This window comes from Ciconia boyciana, chromosome 6, assembly GCF_034638445.1.
Source record: "Ciconia boyciana chromosome 6, ASM3463844v1, whole genome shotgun sequence".
NCBI lineage: Eukaryota > Metazoa > Chordata > Aves > Ciconiiformes > Ciconiidae > Ciconia > Ciconia boyciana.
The window spans coordinates 45,572,221-45,594,050 of record NC_132939.1 but is presented as its reverse complement, the minus strand read 5'-3'; the positions used below and the strand labels follow the sequence as shown (position 1 = coordinate 45,594,050).

The following is a 21,830-nucleotide window of genomic DNA, read 5'->3' as shown; positions in this document are numbered from 1 at the left end:
GGTCGAGGGAAGTGATTCTGCCCCTCTGCTCTGGTGAAACCCCACCTGGAGTACTGCGTCCAGCTCTGGAGCCCTCAGCACAAGAAGGATGTGGACCTGTTGGAGCGGGTCCAGAGGAGGGCCACAAAAACAATCAGAGGGATGGAACACCTCTCCTATGAAGAAAGGCTAAGAGTTCAGGTTGTTCAGCCTGGAGAAGAGAAGGCTCTGGGGAGACCTTATTGTGGCCTTTCAATACTTAAAGGGGGCTTATAATAAAGATGGGGAAAGACTTTTTAGTAAGGCCTGTTGTGATAGGACAAGGGGTAATGGTTTTAAACTGAAAGAGGGTAGATTTAAACTAGATGTAAGGAAGAAATTTTTTACTATGAGGGTGGTGAAACATTGGAACAGGTTTCCCGGGGAGGTGGTAGATGCCCCATCCCTGGAAACATTCAAGGTCAGGTTGGACAGGGCTCTGAGCAACCAAGACGTCCCTGCTCATTGCAGGGGGACTGGACTAGATGACCTTTAAAGGTCCCTTCCAACCCAAACTGTTCTATGGTTCTATGGATATTAATTCATTACCGCCTCGTTACCAACAGTGGGTGACTTGTTGCAGAATTTACTGTTTCAGTGAGCAATTTACCAAACAAGATCATTTATACAACCTCAAATAATTTTAATAATCCTAATAAGTTAACACAGTAAACTGCTTTTTTTGGGGGTAGGGGCAGGTCAAGATGAACAGGAAGAGGAAAAAAGAAGAAATTACAAAGCACAGTGGCAAGATAACTTAGATGTGAAGGATCAACTTTTACATGGAAGGTATAGCTAGAAGGTTGGATACTGTAAGACACGCTTCATCCCCAAAATTCTGAAAATTAGTTTAAGCCTGTTCTCTAGAGTTTCTTTAGAAAAGTTAACTGCTGAAGAGAGGTGAAGGGGATGTGTGTCTTTTTATATGTCTAGTCATTACATGGGACTTCTTAGCTGGGATGGCAGCAGGTAACACGCAACATTTTTAATTTATCCCAAGCTCAGTTAAAAATTTATTAGGACTCTCTTTTCTACTAACTATATTGAGAAGAAACAGTAAACAGATTTTTGGGAAAGCTTTGACAAAACCCTAGAATGGTCATGCAATCACAATATAGGAATGTACAAAGGTTACAGTGTTAATTAAATACCCTAAGTATGCTCAAAACCAGAGCTCCTGTATATGCATTCTAGAAATTTTTTATTCTCCATAGCCTATCATCGCACATCACTGAGCTCTAAACCAACACACATAGAAGACATGCACTAGCAAGTCATGAAAAAGGTCTGTTACATCCAACAAATCCCCAGGACCAGAAACAACACTTTTTAAAAACCATCAGGAGGTAGAAAATTATTCAAAGTTATAAAAAAATCCATTTACATTGCTAGCAACTCATGAATTATGATTCATGAATGATCACTTTGGAAGCAAAGAGAAGGGGAATAAACATGAAGATATGATTGTAAAGTCTAGCAGAGTATGTAAGGATAGAAACAATTTAACAGAACACCACTACTCTTTGATTCCGTAGGCATCACAACAACCCGTCTTGAACTAATGACCAGACAGAACAAATGTTGTTTTTGCAACCTGGTATCATGTCAAGTATGAAAGAAAAACATTCCAAAAATAAGATCCTGGATTAAACCACATAGCAGGTATAAAACCACATAAAAGACACAGAACACTGGCTTTTAGAGTAGCTTTACATTAAGGCAACAGGCCATCCACCTGATAAAATAAGATCTAAATTCGAACAAAACCATATCTTACCAAAAGATAAAGACAGCAACCTTCAAAACCAAGACCATCATGATGTAATGCAAAAGAAAAAGTGGCAGGGAATCCTAATGCTAGGATCCTAAGGCTCAAAGATCTTCATATTTTTTTCCTTCTCTCTCCTGTTTATAATTGTTTGAATGCTAAGTAATGCTACATGTGTAGAAAACCATTGACTTGTACTTAAGACAAGCACTACCTCTTTTATCAAACAACCGTTTTGAAAACTGCACTGAATATGACTATCATATAGCTGCAGAACTCTCATACTACAAGTTAAAGTACTGGTGAACAGCTTTGCATTTTTGTTTCTTTCCGCAATAAATCTTGGATTACAAAGAGTACGTTTTATTGTTTCTAAAAAATAAATAGGATCTAAATTGCCAGTAATTAACTACGTTAGTATATTCAACTGAACATATCTGAGTACTTTCCTGAATCCCTTTCAGAATGCCTACATTAAAGTGCTACCATATATAGCAACACCTTAAAAACAATCCTTCAACATTTTTGTTTTAGATTTTCTTAAACTGTGTTCCAAGTACCACAGACAAAATGCTGGGAATTTAGATCACTTTTATATAGGATCACTCTTTCAAGTGCGAGTTATTATCTTCAAACTAAGGACAACAAAGACATATCAAATATTTACAACGGCTTTCCTATTTTCACAAAAGGGATATTATGTCTCTGGGAATGAAAAAGGTGCAGTGTGCCCAACCATTTCACTAGGAAAAAAAAAAGCATTCTACTCTAGATAACGCTCAGGTGAAAGGTATCTATCTATCCTTGCTTTAGTAAGATAAATACAGATCATGCTGTACGTACATTAAAAACAAAACCTCCACCAAACAAGCACACTTCACATGACCTCAGGAAGATTTGAGAATAAGATATACATTTCATTTCTTAATGTATCGCTGAAAGTCTTGCAGCCTGTAACAGGTATAAATCAACAAAAACATCCTTACCTAGGGCCTCTGGGGCCTTCAAAACGTGCTGATCTGGGAGGATCTGGAAGCAATCCACCTGACCTCACTGGTTTATCCTGCATGGTAGGTGCATGTGTTGAAGACACTGCAGAAGTGGCTTTCAGTTCCCCACATCCTTGCTCAGATGAAATAGAGACAGTTTGTTTACTAAGATGAACTTGAGACTTTCCATGGTCTGAAGAGCCAAAGGATGAACTTACTTGAGAATGATAAGGTGAATAGACAGTTGAACTAGCTATTTTTGATGCATAGGTACCAGGGGTGGGAAGCAGAGCTGGCCTTGGTGTCTCAGTAGACTGACTGCTTTGAGAACTGGATCCTGAAGGGACAGAGGAATTAGGTAACTGAGAAACAGAAGAGAGAGGCGGGGGGACCAGCGGAGGTGTAGTTGAAGGTAAAGTTGGAGGCATAATAGGAATGCCACCTTGAGTGGTTTGAGAATATGGAACAAATGGAGGTGGCAGCGAAACATTTGCAGGATACTGATTCTTCAGATTTTGGAGTGAGCTCACTTTCTCCTGCAGATGGGACTGAGTGACCTTCATCTGTTCATCCCATGCTTTCCACTGTTTCTCATACTCTTGAAGCTGGTCTTTGTGAGGGTAGGTTTGAAGCTGATGCTGCCACTGTTGGTTCATTGATCGCTCCCAATCTTTATGAAGCTGCTGGAACTGTTTTTGCTGTGCCTCATAATGTCGCAGCTGCATGTCCACTGACATTGTCTGCAATGAGAAGAATAGCTTCAAAATACCATCTTAGTTATTTTCAGAGTCACGTATTTCGGTATCACTTGTAATATCACAATTTCTGACTTGGGCAGAAGCTTGATGAACTACACTGAATCAAAAGCAAACACGAACTGTGATGTCTAAAGTCATTGTGACAATTTACACATTTTATGACTAGAGGACATTTATGTATAAGAGGCTTTTTTCTGGACTTTTTTTTTTTTAAACAGCGCAGCTGAAGAAAGCTATAATCAAAGGGCTCCAAGCTGTATTATTACTGGATGCTAACAATGGCTAAAGCCCAAATCAATCTTCACGCTTTCAATATATACAGTACACGGCTATTTCTCAAGGTTTCAGTTTCTGCTATTAACCTGCTCAGAGTTGCTTCAGCTGTCAGCAATTATTTTTCTCTAAGCCTTTGCCAGATCTTCTTATTAGTGCAACGAAGCTTCTTTCAAGGAGGTACTGTCTTTCAATAAGTGTAGATACAGGTCCTAATATCCATGGCTTGATCTTGTCTGAGATTTTTACGGTTCACACTTAAGAGATTTTTTTTTTTTTTTTTAAACAGACAGCCCAAGCTACAAAGAAATGCTTAATGTACAAACTCCACCAACCCCGAAAAAGCTAACTCAACTCTCTAATACAGTAAACAACTTCTACTTAAAAGCTTAAAGGTTGCAACACTGATATAATTATCCAAACTTGTTATTAAGACTTTTTTTGAGTCAAAAATAAGGTGAGACAGTGATTTTCCTAATTACTTTAACTGCATATTTTTAGAATCTATGTTAACATATTTATGGCATCTTTTGCATATTTGCATCTATTACATATTTTGGCATCTATGTACATATTTATTTTTGTACTACACAATGTTACAAAAAAGAGCAGCTACCAAATTACCCCATGCAATCATGTTTACCTGACCTTTCTTCTGAACTGTTTCTCCAGTAGTAAAACATTCAAAGCTAAGTAAATTCAGTATTGTGTTCAGCTTTGCACCTGTATCACCCAGGTATGTCTGAAAAATCTTATGACAAGTGTAAAGTCTTGTATTTCTCATCCTCCTGAAGCTTCATCACCATCTGTCAATTCTTTTTTTCCTTCTGAAGTTGACAGTAGGAAAAGGGGATATAGACTTCTACCCAAGCAGAAAAAGCAGCTAGACAAATGAGTCAACCACGACAAATTATTAAAATACTTGTTTTTCAGCAGACCATGAGTGCTAGGTCACCCAGGAAGTATATCAAACACCACCTCCTTAGTGTTTCACCTGTAAGTGTGGGGGCTGTTGCATGATCTGTTGATACTGCTGTACTATCTGCTGCAGCTGGGCATGCTTCTGCATTATTCTCTGATATTGAAATCCAACCCGGTGATGGGGATGCTGCTGCCATTGAGCTGCTGCTGCTTGCAATTGCTGCAACCTCAAATCTTCCTCAGGGTCATCGGGAGGTTCAATATTGAGCTAGAGAAAAAGGCAAATATTATAAATAAAGGAAAGCTCTTTCTGTCAGAAGAAAAGCACACTTGGTCACTACCCAGTTTACAGGAACTTTCTCAGTGTTCGTTATTTTATCACTCTGTATTTCAGTATTCTGGCCACCCACGGCTTCTGGAAGGCTTTTTATTTCATTTATTGTTAATGTGAATAGTCTGATCTAAAGGTTAGGCTGATGGCAATTAGGGTAGGTAGAAACTACCTACAGGAAAGAGATTAATGCAGATCTGTTATCTGTTGCTCACAGCAACTATAATGAGATAACAGTGCTTTTTCATGATGAGGTAAAGTAACTCCAAGTGCATTATTTTTGCCACTTGGTAGGAACCCACACACTGTAAGTTAAAGTGGAGCACACGCTGCAGGGTAATCTACTACCCTACAGTAATCTGTTCAAACATCAATCATGACCTCCATCCATTATGTAGTAACTGTTATTAAGCATGCTGACAAAAATATTCTGTGCAAAGTTCTTGGCTTTCAGACAAACTATAACACACAGAGAGAAGGGGAGCCAGAATTGACAAACTGCCAGAGAGGAATTAAGAAATAGTGTCTTAAAGATAGCATTCCTCATCTACTGAGTACTTGATTTTGCACTTAGGTATCACAAGGTGTTTCTCATAGACAAAGATGACAACGTTGCGGAAGGTGTGAGTCAAGCTTGGACTTGCTTGGTGCATGTGTGGGTGACTATATAATTCTATATGCAAGGAGTGTATTTTTATTTTTTTAATTGGTGCAGCCTTAGGAAATGTTAAGATTGCTTTACCATATTTAGTTATTGTTACACTGCATACACAAGAATTTGATAGTATTATTTTCCTGTTTCTTTGTCCCACCTAGCACAACAAAGGGAGTGGCATCACTTCACAAAGTCTACCTGAGTTTCAGTGGATGTAAGAGAAGACTCGTCTTCTTTGGAAGCTGGAGGCAGCGATTCATTAAGTGGAGGAGGTTCAGACTGCTGAGTTGAAGCACTCATTTTCCCTTCTTCAGATTTTGCTCTCTGCTCAGATGCATCCTTCACTACTGGACCTTTCATTTGCTGCTGTCCCTGAGCATGGGCTTTTGCCCTTTGCTGAAGGCTTAGCAGGTGCTGCTGGTACCAGTACTGCTGCTGCTCCTACAATAGACAGAAATTTTCATGGGACATGGGAAAACCCATGAAAATTAATTCATGACAGTCACTAGAACCATACTCTAGGAAAGTTTTTAAATCTGTTTTGAGGGAAAACTCACTTCATCAACAGTATTGCAATGGATATCAGAAGAGTGAATAAAAATTCAGAAACCACTATGTGAGGCACAGTACCCGCCGCAGAATTTATTTCCTACCTCAAAGAGCTTACAACTAAAGAGAACAATAATGAAAAGCAGAAAGATGGCCAATAAGGCAAATTACTACAGACATGTGATTAAGTACCATACTTATTATTTTTAGTGCTTTTTATTCCTAACAACTATAGGTACTTACTATGACACTAACTTAGGTAAAATGAATGGAAAACAGAGGACAAGTATATGGAAAACAGAGGACAAGTATATGGAAAACAGAGGACAAGTATATGGAACAGTAAAGAGAAAAAGGAGAAAATGTACAAAAAAGATGAAGAGGATGAACAGAGAACACGGACATCAAGGAGAGTGAAAATGACAGCTGAGAAATTGTGGTGGAGACATTTGAATAAAGGCTGTGAAAAGGAAAAAGAACAATCAGAACCAGCATATAGTGAGGATTATTTATCTTCTGAATTCTCATTAATTCTAATTCATTCAACAGCTGAAGAGGTAAATAGATATGGTTGCACCCAAAAAATTATCCATTTAAGAAGTGATCAAACTTTCAGTTTTAAATATTTCAGGCTAGAATTAGAGTACTCCGGGCCAATGACAGTAGCTTCAAAGCACTGTAAGCTGCCACCAACATAAAGAAACAAAGACTAAAGATAAGTATCTCAACACTTAAGTAGTGGTGCATCTTAGAGAGACCTGAATAGCAACCGACAGTTCTGTATCTCTTCCAATACAAGAAGTATCAGACATCAAATCAGACTAGCAGGACACAGATTTAAAACATGCGGGAGGCAGCTCTTCACCTGACATGGCCTTGTGCTACCAAAGTCCCTGCCAGAGACCACCGCAAGGGCTAAAATTTTGTGGATTCAAGACACAGCTCCATAAGCTCATAGAATAAAAATCTACAGATTTTAAATATAAAGATACCAGTTGCAGTGAAGGCAGCTCCTATATTTTAGGGAAGTATCGCTATACACTTGATTTTTAAGTTATTCTCTTAGCATCTGCTTTTAGTCACTGTCAAAGACAGAATGGTAAAATACTGTACTTCTGGTCTGACCTAGCGCAACCATTCTTGTGCTCTCATGTCAACTCCACCACCTCTGAGAATCTGTGAGTGCTCTACATCTTTCATATCCTCTGTTCCTCCCTTCCATCCAAGCATGCACAGTTAAGAAAAGACACCTATATAAAGCCCACTCAGAAACAGAAAAGAATCCAAAAGATGCAGGTATTTTTAAACGTAAGTGTGACAACAACAAAGTGGTAGGTGCCGTCTCATGAGATTTCTCAAAACTGAACCATTCTGCCTATCTTAAAACAGGTTTAAAAGAAGTGCAAGCTTCCTCCAAAAGCCTACCTCATGCTCAAATCAGGAATGTTTTCTATTGGTAGCAATCTAGCAGACACAATTAAACATGGAGCTGTATTTAAAAAAAAAACAAAACACTTATGTAAAAGAGATGAGGTCAATGAAAGGAGAGGCTATGCTTCTTGGACTTAATGTTGATCCTGGAATAACTCCTTTTATTCTTAAGCCAAGAATCTTTTTAACAGGACCGTGACTCAGGAGAGTTGTCATGGCTTTGGGGGGAAGATGTGGATTCACGCTCCAGCATGGACTCTCTCAGAAACCTTCAACAACATGCTGTACTAAGTGCAACTTTCGACACCAGGGAGGAGCATACATCCCCAGCTATACAAAAGCTGATTCAATTATCCCTCTCAAAAGGCATTATAAGGTAATTTATCATGATGGTACTGGATGCTATGCTTGGTAAGCACCTGTTCTACTGCCACAAAATCGTTGTCTCCATGGATCCATTTTGTTTCCTCCTCATTCTACCAATTGGACCAAGGACTAAAACTCATAATATGACCAGGGGTTCACACAAAAAGCTACGATAATATCCTGTCACCTGTTTTTTGCAGCAGATGAAGTCAGTGGCACACGTATTGCAGGTTCTACCTGAAAAGCGCAAGGAAAGTGGAGAGGTAGATTTCTACAGCTTAGTCTGAGCAAAACAGAAGTGCTAGTGCAGAAAATTCCTGATAGTGAAAAGTTCAGTTATTTGAGTGCTCATCTCCTCATGATGACTGTCATTCTTCAAGTCCAGTCACAATCCTTAAGCCCAAGGAACACACCAGCATCAACATATGCTTTTTTCCATCTTTGGCTGACCAGGAGACTATGCCTGTTGCACTGTACAGGGAACACTGAAACCAGCACTATCAGCTCCCCACCACAGGGCATACCACCAAAAACGTTAACGCAGAGCCCACGCCAAAAGACTACTTCAAAATGAATTGAGATGACCCTAGGCCATAACATAATGCCTGTTTTGGTGGACACTTGGTCTTTTCCTGGTAAAGATAGCAAAAGAATGGTTTAGCACCCTTTATAAAACAAAGGAGGGATTTTAAAGAGTGCAGCAGTCTGCTGAAAGGTGACATGGTAAAGCTAAGGTAGCTTTAACGGATGTAAATAAATGCATATTTATGGGTACAGATGCACCCATACATATTTGTTTATTACTGTAAATAAATAGCAGCATACAGTACTATGCTGCTCAGATGGAGCATTAATGAAATACCACAGGTATTTTAACAGGACTCGACAAAAGATGCACCCGATTGTAGAGAAACGCAAGAATCCAGCAATGTAATCCAACTGCATACCCATGTAAGAAACTATGCCAAACTCACAATATTGTCAAGGCAAAGAGCAATATCTTATTTTTAGAGAGGAAAGGAAAATAATAAAACAATAACTCATGGCAAATTGCATATTTTCTATGTTAAGAGAAAAACACTGATCTATTTGGCTGCAGCCACTGTTACCGTGGGATGAGAACAGAAAGAATTGTTTTCAATTACCAGTTTAAACAAAAGCTTAATAGGATCTTATGAACAACGTATTACAGTATTTCTCTACTTGGCTTTTAAGATCATTAGCAAGAAAGCATCACTATGCTTTGCTTTTCCTATTCCTATTGTGTAAGGACTTGTTGCTCCAAATCCTGTCTCATTTTACAGCCTAAGATAGCCAAAATTGTATCAATCTGTTATAACAAATTTACGACCAGCAAAGTACCATATTCCTTTTGAAATAACACTGAATTGTGCATGAGAGTAAACAAGCTACTCAAGATGAGATAAACACTCATAAACCAGACAATGTAAATTTCAGCAGTATTCTGCTTCTTCTATGTGTGCACCACAATAATGGATTACTTGTGACTCTTCTGGAAAGGAGAGAGTGGTTGAGGAACAATTAAATAACATTAATGAAATCTGAGGCTACATAAGGGGGCAGGAATTACAGTTTACTGTTCGATCTTGAGTTCAATAATTTAATAAGTCAGCAAGCAGCCTCAATACCGAGTTAACATCACTTTCTACACCTGATGTTTCAAGGTTTTGGTTTTGTCATTACAAAATTTAACGAGTCCCATCGCTATCACTGTAAAAGATCAACTAGTACTGTCCAAAACCTTTGTAAAATTAAATTAATGAATTGACAGCACCACTTTGCTAGGCCATGGTTATATGGTGCAAACTTAAAAATGATACATTCCCAAACATATTCAGGTATTGGTATGAAATTTTAATGGATACAATTAAAAACGTGTCCCAACAATTAACAAATTTAAAGTGTCAGTGACTTCGATACAACGCAACAGGATTTTTGCAAACTTAGCTTCAAATCAAAATCCTAAGATCAATTTGCCAAAAATAGATGTATTTTAAAATTAAATAAAGTCAATTTAAAGCATGCACTTCAGCTTTGTTCCTGCAGCTGGATCTCTACAAGCCGACCCTAAAACCACACAAAAGACTTGGTGAATCTGACTGACCTGTATACATAGCTGAGGACCTCAACACGCGTGTCTCTTTGTGCACACTTAACCTTAAGCAACTGGATTGTCCCTAACTTAATGCATATGAACGGTCACATCAAGTTCGCTGGAACTGCTCACATTTAGAAAGCAAAGCATATGAACACTTTGCAGGCATTTTGGCCCTAGTGTGCACATAAAAAGCACACAGAATTAACAATAAGACTATTTTTCACCTGAAAAGCATTTCAGAACATTTCCCTCCAATGCCCCATACAATTTTATACTGGAAGATCAAGCACGCGTAGCACAAAATGTGTAAGTCAGTCTAAGTAAAGGGCAATTGTGTACTATGACAGAAACACTTTTGCAGCCTTAACTATGTGTGGTAAGATTAAAATAGTCACATTTCTACACCGATCAGACAGACAACTGAAACACAAGCCCATGAGAAAACTAAATGAAGAAATCACTGAAGACAAGAGGCACTCATCCTGCAACGTGCAATAAGCAAACAGACTGCTGCATCTCACAACAGCCCAGATGAAGTCAACAGAGGTTCGGTGCAGGTCACCCACATGCTGTACTTTGGTAAACAATTCTCCAGAGACCAACAAACCCCCCAAGAAAATTAAGTTCAGCTGGGAGTTAGAATTCTCCCTAAACAACTCATTTGCTCTTGAAAAATGAAGATTTGTTACATCCCGTCAACCACCGCTGGATAAAGAAGCACTTAGGGAGCCTGGCCTGAGCCGTGCCATTCGCGGACTTCCAAGAGCTGCGTCCAAACCCTTTAAGTATTGTGCAAATACGGCGTCTTTATTACCTGCCCTTACTCGGAGGGCTTTGCAACACCCGGTACCCGCCAGCGGTTAATCGCCACCGCTGCCCTGGCGACTCCCGGCTGCCAGCCGGGGCCGCAGGGGCGAGTGTGGAGGCGGCACTGCCTTACCTGGGGAGTCATGGTGGAGGGGTCCGGCTGCTCGGTGCCACCGGCCTCCTTGGCGGCACCCTGCACGGCCTCCGGCTGGGCAGCGGCGGGCAGGGGCAAGGACGGCTGGGGGGGGAAGTGGGCCTGCGCTGGTTTGGCCGGGGAGGGATGGAGGGGCCAGGCTGGGCTGAGCCGGCTGGGAAGGGGAGGCCTGGGAGGAGAGCAGGTAGGGCTGGGGGTGCGCCATGTAGCCCTGGGCAGGAGGCGGCAGGTAGGGCTGGGAGGCGGTGGCTGGCGGGGGCTCCAGGTAGGCGGGCGGGGGCTCGGAGAAGGAGGGGGGCGGCTGGGAGGCCTGCGCCCGGGGCAGGTAGGGCTGGAGCGGCGGGGACTGGGCTGGGGGCGGCTGGGCCGGGGGCAGGTACGGCTCCGCCTGAGGGGGCGGCAGGTAGGCCTGGGCGGGGGGCAGGTAGGCCTGGGCGGAGGGCTGCGGGGACTGCGGCGGCGAGGACAGCTCCATGTCCATGGGCACCGGCGAAGAGGGCACCGGCTCGCCCCAGTCGCCGTGCCCGCCCGGCGGCTCCTGGCCGTCGCGCTCCCGGGCGCTGGCGGGCGGCTTGCGGGCTGGCGGCGGCGGCTCGCGGTGGGCGAACTGCTTCTGGTAGCTGCGGACCGGCGGCGGCACGGGCGGCGGCGGCTGCTGCCAGTCGGTGAAGGAGCCGGGAAGCGGCGGCGGCGGCAGCCCCGGAGGGGGCGGCCCCGGCGGCGGCGGCGGCCCCAGCAGCACGGACTGCAGCTGCTTCTGGTGCATCTGCTGGAGCTGCTGCAGCTGCGCCAGGTGCTGCTCCTGCAGGCTCAGGAACCCCGAGGTACCGGCGGGCGGCGGGGCGGCGGCGGCGGTGGGGGGCGCGGGGCCCGGCGGCGGGTAGCTGGGCAGCGGCATCGGCGGGACAGCGGGAGGCGGCACGCTGGGGGGAGGGATGGGCAGCGGCGGGGGCGGGATGGAGGTGGGCGGCGGCGGGTAGTGCCCCGCCGCCCCGTACAAGCCCCAGGCCGGGTACATGGCGGGGCCGCGGCGGCGGGAGCGGAGCGGAGCGCGGCGCTTCCACAGGCCGCGGCGGCGGCGGCGCGTGCGGCCCACGGCGCCTGCGCGGGGAGGCGCGCCGCCCTCCCGGGCAGTAGAGTGCGGGCGGGGCGCTAGAGCGTCGAGCGGCGCCCCTCGTCGGGGGTTCGGCGCCGGCAGCGCGCCGCCTAGCGGGCAGTCGCCGTCACTGCGGGAGGGAGGACGCTAACCCGGCGGCAGGGCGCATAGAGAGGGGCGGAGGCGTGTCCAGAGCGCCGCTTCCGCTTCTCCCCTCCCGCCCCCGGTCGGCTCGGGCAAGGAGGAGGCAGACAACAGAAGGAGCTAGAGCGGACCCCGGCGGGGGTGGGGGCTCCATTTTGTGTAGGCGGGCGACGGTCAGGCGGGTGCTGCCGGGTCCTGCCGCGGGCCCGCAAGCACCCCTGTGGGGCTGGCCCGGCCCCCGGCAGCCTCCCGCAGGCCGTGGTGCTACTGGCGCGGGGGCGCCGGTGGCCTCGGTTACCGCGGGGCGGCGGTGCCGGCGGCAGCCATGTTTCCGCGCCTGCTCGCCGCTCCCGCCAGGCGCTGTGCCACTGCCGCCCGCCGGCCAGGGCTCCGGCCCGGGGCCGGTGTCGCCGCGCCGCTTGAGCCCTACGGGGCTACGGCAAACCCGGTGTCGGTGACCCGAGGCTCGATGGCGGAGCTAATTAATTGTTGTTAGCGACTGAAGGTGAAATGAGTGCGGCCGTAAATCCAGCTGAGCCAGGCCTCGGGAGGGGTGCACCAAGGCGAAGCGGCTCTGTAGCCTCGTGAATGACGGTGCGGACCCCCCTGCGCGGGAATGGGGGCGATGCGAGGTGATCCATCCCCGAGAAATGGCGTGAACTATTTCGTTTTGTTTTCAGTGATAAACCTGAGAAGTAAAAACGAGACTGGAGCAGCGGATGTGTGAAATTGCCTCACCCATTACAGAAGCAACTGCACTGAGGAGCAGGAAATAATTTTTTCTTGCATTTCTCTCTTCCCACACTGAAGTATGAGTTAAACATAGAAATACGTTCTGTCGCCAGTTAGCAAAGACCGATGCAAAGCACTGAACTCCCATTGTAGAGAAAAGACACGAGGGCTTGTGCTTGCAAATTCTAGTAGCTGGGCAGCGAAGCCTGGTGGCTATTTATCAAACACATATACGTTATATATGTTCCTTTTCCGGGTTAAGTAAAGGTGGCCTGTCCACCTAGGTCAAGACCAGTAATTGTGTCTTTAGGCAAGGCTGATCTGTTTAGGTCAGCAGTGCACCAGTGTTGTGTCTCACTGCTTGCCCTCTTTCCCAAATACAGAAAACCTGAGCAATTTTTCTCATGTTCACTCTCTAGTTCGTGGCTGGTGAATCAAGGATCCCTGGCCAGTGGAGAAAGGCAGGTGCTGGAGGAAAAGTCCAAAGACTTTTCAGTCAGGAGAAAAAGCAGGAAAAACAGATTGTTAGGCAGAGAAAAAGCTTTGTCCTCTCTGCTGGAAAAGCTGGACTTTGTGTTCATTTGTTGTTAAATTGCAGGGAATCCACAGAGGTGATAGACCATGAATCTACAAGAAAAGGTTCAAGTAGAGCGTGAACTCAAGTTATGAGATGCAAATCTTTAAGAAAACTATCTTAATTAATTTAATACACATAGAACTGTCTTTTCCATTCTTTAGTATCCTCTCTTTTCATCTAGAGGTGATATTGATCCTTTTTGGTCTAGGGTGGTGCTCCTCTAAGATTTCTCTTGCAGTGAATATGACTTCCAGGTAGCATTTGTACTTTTAGCCCCCATCTCCTCCACATTGTACATGTACTTCACATTTATATCCCTGAGCTCTTTGGGCCAGTTTACTCACTAAGCTTTCGAAAGTCTGTCCTTTCAAAATAGGGAATTCCTGTTGCAGACATCCTTTGATTTATCCTCCTGATCAATTCACTCACAGTGAGTTCTCTTGTGATCAGTTTACTCAAGGTTATTTCCTGCAGGCAGGTCTCTCCCAATATTCTTGCTGTTTGTTTTGGTTACTCAATATTGTGAAGAAACCCGTTACTTCCCTTAGGAAGAAATAAATGTACTCAACCATTGTCAGTAGCAATTGTTTTTCAGCCTACATCGAGGAGGCCAAAGTGTAACTTCCAAATAATCTGACATATGCTTTTGTCAATACCCAATTCTGGTTTGGGCAGCAGTGGAGTTGGCTCCCACCAGCCAAGATACATTGGCTTTACCCAACCTTATCTTGTCCTAAAGCAATCCTGTTAAGTCCACACTATGTCCCCTTATTCTTTTACAGTCTGTTACACTAATGCATGTCATCATGCTGGTTTTAGTTAATTTTTTAAATAGCTCATGCTCTTCCTGCTTCTAAATGCTATTCTACTACATTTCTGTTACCCCTTAATTAACCAGTGTCACATCTTGGATCAGCAGCTTAAGTTTCTTCACTTCATCTGGTGGTAATGCTGCAGCAATCTTGGGCCTTCTGGTGGCCCCCAGAAAGGAGTAGAAATTATTTTCTCCCATTCTTCGCATAACTTCAGCCCTTCTTTTTGTGGCTTTTCTGATTGTTCTCTGTCTTCTGAAGCTATGGAAACTGGCTACAGCAAGAGACAGGATGTTAGGGGGGAGGCTGTATTCCGTAGAGTTACTGAGAAACATTGCAGGCATCTGTTTGATATCGAACTCGTGTTCAGGTTTAAACCAGCTGCCAGAGTTGGGTCAGGAAGGAATTTCTCTTCTGGTTTGGACTAGCAGAGTTCTGCATTCATAGGAACATCAAAGCATTCTTGCTTATCAAACTCTTTCCTGTTATACAGATAATGATCTTTCCTCCTTTGACATACTGTAAGTTGGATCTGAGGTTGGGATGCCATGGCATGCATGGCGTAAACACTTCCCTGTGAACTAAGTGTCTGGTACACAGGTTCCCTGGGACTGCAGGGGAAACACTTGATAACTCAGGTGGTCCTTTCTTGTCCTGTGTTTCTCTTCTGACCAGGCTCTTTAATACCCAAGTTTTTCTGTCTTGCCAGTTATACTCAATTTACGAAAATTTCCTGATGGTTTTGCTCACTGCCAATACTTTTTCCCTGCTGCACATCCTCCAACCCTCTTAACACTTCTTTAGGAATTGCCTTATGCCTATTCCAAGTTCCTCCTCCTGTTACTAAAACAAGCAAAGCAGATTACAAGGAACGTTAATTTAAGGAGTAAAAGACTTCGGTAAATGGGCACATTTGCTTTGATTCCTACCCACAGTTCATGCTACATCCATATATTTTTGTTAAGTCCCTCCAACAGGCATTCTGCTGGCAGGCAGACATTCCCCAAATTCATCATGTTGCTGTGCCTTTGACTTCTTCTCCAGCGCCAGAAAAACTTCTATCAAATATTACCAGGAGCATCCATTTCTTTCTTCTCCAGTCTCCTTCAATTTAGGCTAATTCAAGTGAAGTTATTTGCACAGGAACAATTCTAGTTAACTCTGTACTTGAAGAAGTCTTTCAAAACTAGAATTATTCTGAAAACCAAGTTACACAGATCTAATCCTACAACTGTTTCTCAGTCCTCATTTGACTAAACATGGTCTTCAAGTGTTTATGACAATACTTAAACATTTAGCTTAAAGAAATGTGACTTGGATTGAGAGAAGAAAACTAAGGATATTATTTTTGAAGTGTACAATTATATACCGAGCGTAAAATCTCAGGTTTGTTGGCTACCCTCTTCCTGGCTGGAGGTGAAGATAAACTTCAATTGTGATAGCTTGGAAGGAGCTATGTTTTCAAAGTGTCAGTATGCTGTTATTTCAGGGATGAGTTTAGCAGGTGAGCCTGCAGCAAGCAAAGAGATAGTACAAGGGGTAAGACTGATGTGTTCCCAAAGTTTCCTGCAATATCTGTAGAGGCAGGGTGCTAGCAAGAAAGCTATTAGCACGTCAGGGCATTTCCCAAGGACAGGAAATGATTAGCAGAGGAGAGGTATTATCTTCACTGTATGCTGCCCAGCATACAGACATCTGAGTTCAGCTATTCTCTGCAGCCTGGACCACTGTAAGACATCACAGGATAAAAGCTCTATCAAAGTTTGGAAATTTTCTTAATTATACTGACAATATAAATTTTTAGTCTCCCTATACCCCAACTCCAGCAATTTGGCCAGGAAGCACACTACGGCATGTTGGCCCCTGGCAACCCTCATATTGTCTCTCACCTCTTACATCTTAAGACAATTCTCACCGCAGAGCAGAGATCAGAAAAGCAAATTACATTGCTAAAAATTAAAGAGTAATGGAGAAGATATGAGAATGCAGAGTTACAGCTTTGAAATATTTTTTCCACTGCACTTCTCCATGTAGCTTAACCATCTCTTTTCCCTCCCTCCTCTGACCACTTCCTTCCCTGCAGCAAATGCTGCAGGTCTCTGTGAGACTCTCTTGATCCGCAGCCATTGCTCTAATTCCCCCCACCTACTCTGCTCCCAGCCCACATTAATACCTTTCACACTTTGACACCTTCTTGTCGAAGTCTGATACCTTCCTCCTCTTCCCTGCCACCTAACGAAAGGGATAAGGCTTTGAGGTGCATAGGTGCCGAGCAAACAAGAGGGAGGGGTCTGTCCCGACCCAACCCTGCCCTCCCACCATCACTCTGCATGTAGGCAAAAGGACTGAGCCGCCAGCTAACCCAGTTCAGACACAGGAATCTGAGCAGGACACTTAACCCAACTTCATTCATTGTACAGTTGAATAAAAGCCCATCAATTCTGAATTAAAATATTCCAGACCACTGGTCCAGAGAAGTCATGCCAACTGGTGCAGATTTGACAGCTTTTGTCCAGAACACAGATTCCGATTTGCTTGTGGGACAGGTGTGAGAGTTTCCCAGAGGAATACTTGTCCTGCTGCAGATGCAGCAATAAGAAACTTCTAAGATTTCTGTGGTTTCATTTTCAGCCAGAGTTGCATCACCAATATTTAATTCAGAATGCTGAAATAACTTTCTCAAATGATGCCAATGAAGAGGGAGTTAGGCATGTTCTGGGCACTTGCCATCCTCTCTTTCCCATATGCTTCTCCCAGCTATAGGTAATCAGGCCAAGTCAGAACAAGGATGAATAAAAACAGACTCTTCCACGTAGCTTTTTCTTAGAAGATCAAGGCTTTGAAGGCAGTCCAATGTCACCTACAGTCCTATGACCAGAGTCCCCGCAAAAAAGAAAGCAGAAGAGTTAGAACCAGAAGGACCCTTATCCTGGCTCAGAGTTCTGGCATCAATGGCTTGGCTGGACAGGTTAGAATCGAGGAGCTCCGTAATCATCTGGCATCCTCTCAATATTGTATCTGAGAAAGAAAGAGGGAAAACCTATGAAGACAACCTACTCCACATTGCTCCCCTCCCCATGCAGCAACAGGCATACAGGCAGACTGAACAGCAAGAAGCTTTGTTGCATTTCTATCTGCAGCTCAGATCCCCAGGAAGAAAAATATTACTTCTGAAAGTGAAAAGCCTTCATAAGGTTGCTGTTATCCTTCACCTCAAACTCAGAAATTGGGCATCTCAAAAAACGCACCATTTCCAGAGAAGGAAAAAAGGTGGTTTTGTAAGATCTGACTTAGGATTTAAGAGCAGACCACCACAGAGAATAAAACTTTGGCCATTCAACTTATGATTCATGGCCACAGTGAATAAGGGGCAAAGATGTTTTGAGAGAAAAATCTTCTGAGCCATGTTCTAATTATAGATCAGTTAAGACTTTACGTATTTGTAGCAATCAACCTCCTCATTTCTGACATACTGCTCTGTCCGCATATTACTAGACTCATTGTCTCCACTGCTAGCACAACTGCCTCCTTTCCAGTATCTCTCCCATCCCATCTGAAGACTTTGGCCCTTTTTTCTCTGACTTCTCTCCTTACCATGCTACCAAACATATCTACCATACTGCAGAACAATTTGGCATAGGTTCTAGGCAAGATAAATCTGGGCTATACATTACGTAGAAGAAATATTAAAACACTGGATATGACCAACAAAGGTGAGTAAAGTCTTCTTAGTCTAGGCTTTACGAGTGCTTTGGAAGGAACAGGAAATTAATTTAAGGAAATGTTTTTACAGTAGATCACCAGTCCTATTGCATATATATAAAAAAAAAGTGAGCCAGTACTTGCAGATGCTGGAAAAATCTGTTGCATTGAAATTGCTGCACTAGCATCCTTTCGAGTTGGTTTGGTTTTTATCTAAGAAGCAAATTCAATCTCTTAGCTGAGGGTACACAAAGCTACCACATAGAATATGGAACAAGAATGGTTCTTTTCCTCAAGAACCTGTAGAATGCATTTGCTTGGTAGTCCTGCTGTTGCTGCTAGTAAGCAAAACTGATCTATGGAAACACTGGCCTCAAGGAAACTAGTTTTCCAGGTAAAAGCAAGTGAACATGTAGACTGCAATAAAAGTGGGTCTGCGACCAGTCTCTTCCCAGCAGCAGCTGTACTTCTACTTTTGTGCAAACACGAGGCCCTTTACTGCAACCTGCACTATAGACAATGCAGGAGAGAAGTACACGGTGAATCCCTGTCAGACAAGGATTCTCCCAGGCACCGTTCCTCCCTGTCAGAGGTCCCTTACCTGTGCCTGGAAATATACATTATAGGCACTCCTGGGATTTTTCGTATTCTCCGCTTGAGCTCTTTGTCCACTGTAGCCACAATGTAACATTTGTGCTGCAAAAATAAGAGGCAAGTGAGATTCAACACCAGTGAACCGGCAGAAAGGAGACAAAGCTGAGGAAAAGCTTCTATTCAGTGAGCTAAGAGGCCTATGAGTCCTTAGCCAGGTGTTACTAGGACTCGTACAGAACTCCACGGCAGACTAGTAACTTCCTTCCTCTCATCAAAATAGACTTGTAGAAACATCCAAAGTCTGTCCAGCCTTCCCAGCTGACAGCTTTCCCATCCTAAGTGCTCCTTGATGCTGCCCTACACAAGAACGCTCAGGGAAGACTATACCTTGCTTCAAATAAAGTTGTGCTAGGGACTAAAACTGCCCTTTAGTCCCATTTTACAGTGACTCTCTGGGAAATTTAAGTCATTGGTAACTAGGACGGTTCAGGAATTTTTAGTATGTTACACAGTATAGAAAATTTCAGAAACAGAAATACCTGAGTGACCCTCTGTACCAAGCAGTCATCTGCGTAGGTTCCTTTGTGCATGCATGGCAAGCGTTCAAACCGAGGGTCCTTGGCAATTCTGTGGGGACATATAAGGCAGCATCACAGCAATCAGACCAGAGTGTACAGGAACACAGTGTGGAGGAAGAGGAAAGCCCCCTTCTGTGATATGCAGCATGTTATTCTCAAAACAAGGGCTGAAGGGATGGAGCGAATGGTACACAGCAGTCAATTGAAATGAGGAGCAAAAAAAGAATGCAATTTGTCTGGCTAATTATTATAGGTTAAGTATTTCTTAGTACTTGTTAGCTGGGTTCAAGATCCCCACAATGTTAGGCTCTTACCTAACAAAGTCATTTGATACAAGTTATCTGTGGGAAGAACTAGAACTTCTTCTAGTATCTGATCTTTCATACCATGCATACGCTTCACCTCCTCTCTGAAGGGGAACATCGAAGCTGTTTAGGGATGCACTTGGATACTTTACAACACAACAGGCCAAAATAAAAAGTAAAGAACAATACATCTGACTGGTGTGCCTGGAGAGCACAAACTACATTGGACTAGTTTTGTACAGATCACGCAATAACTTGGCTCTAGATTATCAGTACATGCTACCTACTCCTACAGGAATAACATGAGGTTCCGTAAGACTTGGGTCATTTCTTTCTTTGTTTTTGGAAATTTCTATAAATAAAAAAAATCTACATATATTTTGAGAAACAGGAGGAAGTGTTATTTTGAAAGTCGTAGGGGGGAAAAAAAGATTTACAGATCAATATTGTGCACTCATACCTAGCATTTAGTTTTTAAAAAAATAATCTACTGATTATTTTTTTATCATACCGATCAGCCATCATACCGATCTCATACAGCCAGAGAAACAAAACCAAGTTTGGGACTCTGCAACAACCTAACCACCCTCTAGTGCAAGAGCACCGTCATGGAAAGTGCTTTTCATTTATTTATATTAAAACATTAAGTTCTAGAAACAGAGAACACCCTGCACCTACCTTAATGCCACACGGTACTTCTGTCCTAACTTCTCAATTTCACCCATTACACAATCTGTGATACATGGAATACCTACATGCAAAAAAAGCCTGTATTAAAACCAAGCAGTATTTCTTTATGGACCCCTGCAGTATTGCCCACATGCCCAGGAACAGTTAACTATCATGGAATTCTATAACATATTACTTACAGTTTTAAACTTATGAGAACTGATAAGGTTGCAAAGTGACGAAATGTAGAGCCACTGAGTTTGACCATGCCATGGTAATTTTAGATTTTTAAGTTATTAATGCTTTACCTTTGTGGCATTAGCATTTAAGACCGTTGTTTGACTGAAACCAAAGACAGTTCCAGGGTTACCATAGCCACGAACAATGACCTCGATGATTGTAGCACATATATTTTTTTCAAGGTTTCTGTTATCCTCAGCTATTGATATGAGGCCAATAAAGCACATCACGAGCACACCGTGGCACTACGTGGTCCAGAAGAAGCCGCGAGTGATGCAGACACTCACACTTGGCATAGAGACAGTCCATCATTGACTGCACTAGGTCCAGCTTGGCCTTGATGGAGAAGTTGATGAAGTTAGTGTCAACCAGGATGTGGTAAGGGGGGCCCAACTGTGTATTATACTGGAAGAACAAACAAGATGGATGCTGGGGGCTGCCGGGAAGACAAAGAATTCAAATCAGTTAATTGCAATTAACAGCATATCCAATCCTACAACTTGCACAGAATTAAGGAAGGGCAATGAGCAGAAACAACACAAGCCAGTGTGGGACGGTGACCCGTCAGGCCTCCCACCGCCTCCCAGGCCCACTCCCTTGGTTTGGGGCACCACTTCCTACTCTTGACAGCTTTGCTCAGAAATGCCCGTGGTTGCAGCCTGCAGCGTGGCCGGCCGGCCCGCCCGCCCTCCCCGAAGCGCCGGCAGCACTTACACCTCCCGCTCCTTGATGGCACTCGGGTCCTCCTTCTTCTTCACGGGGGCTTTCGCCCGGTCCTTCTCGTTACTGCAAGGAAACACAGGCACTCCTGGGGGGGGCGACGGGGAAGGGCGGCCAGCGGCGGAGAGGCCTGGGCCGGGACCCGCTCCCGCCCCTCCCGAGCGGGACACAGGGACAGCCAGCCCCGCGCGGCCGGCTCCGGGGCCCCGCCTGGGACCGGGCCCAGCGGCGGCCACACTCACATGCGCTGGTCCCGGAGGCTGATCATGCGCTTCATGACCGCGTACTTCCGCGCCTTCTTCTGCTTCCCCTGCAAGGAGACGGACACGCAGCCGCGATGAGCTGGGGAGAGACCCCAGCCCGGCCCAGCTCGGTCCGGCTCGGCCCGGCCCGGCCGCCGTGCTCCACCCCGGCCCGCGCCTTGCTCACCATGCCGCCGCCGCCGCCGCTGCTGCTGCTGCTACTTCCGGTGCCTCCACAACGCATCACTGCGCTCCGCCCCGCCGGGAAGGTCCGGGGGTG

General features: G+C 44.5%; 2 protein-coding genes across 2 annotated transcripts in view; both read right to left on the bottom strand.

Annotated features, from left to right (window-relative positions):
- The window catches only part of YLPM1 (YLP motif containing 1), a 39,664-nt gene extending 27,437 nt beyond the window's left edge, over positions 1-12,227 (bottom strand). Inside the window, 5 exon segments of the mRNA XM_072863835.1 lie at positions 2,773-3,515; positions 4,801-4,995; positions 5,912-6,154; positions 11,119-11,266; positions 11,268-12,227. Coding sequence (XP_072719936.1) covers positions 2,773-3,515; positions 4,801-4,995; positions 5,912-6,154; positions 11,119-11,266; positions 11,268-12,157 — 2,219 coding nt within the window. The 5' untranslated portion in view covers positions 12,158-12,227.
- A 4,654-nt stretch (positions 12,228-16,881) lies between these two features.
- FCF1 (FCF1 rRNA-processing protein) lies at positions 16,882-21,812 on the bottom strand. Its single transcript, XM_072863639.1, has 8 exons — positions 21,738-21,812; positions 21,551-21,618; positions 21,303-21,374; positions 20,876-21,024; positions 20,358-20,430; positions 19,336-19,423; positions 18,804-18,898; positions 16,882-17,518 (listed from the first exon to the last, which is right to left on the bottom strand). The coding sequence occupies exons 1-8, from the start codon at positions 21,792-21,794 to the stop codon at positions 17,470-17,472; spliced, it is 651 nt and encodes a 216-aa protein (XP_072719740.1). The 5' UTR covers positions 21,795-21,812; the 3' UTR covers positions 16,882-17,469.
- Positions 21,813-21,830: the final 18 nt, after the last annotated feature.

Bases quoted from the DNA above. Each gene is read 5' to 3' on its own strand.
- FCF1 (XM_072863639.1), bottom strand. From the start codon at position 21,794: ATGCGTTGTGGAGGCACCGGAAGTAGCAGCAGCAGCAGCGGCGGCGGC. The intron at 20,431-20,875 runs GTGAGTGTCTGC...TTTTGCATGTAG, and splicing joins GGACTGTCTCTATGCCAAGT to GTATTCCATGTATCACAGAT. The intron at 17,519-18,803 runs GTAAGGGACCTC...TTTCTTTCTCAG, and splicing joins ATGTATATTTCCAGGCACAG to ATACAATATTGAGAGGATGC.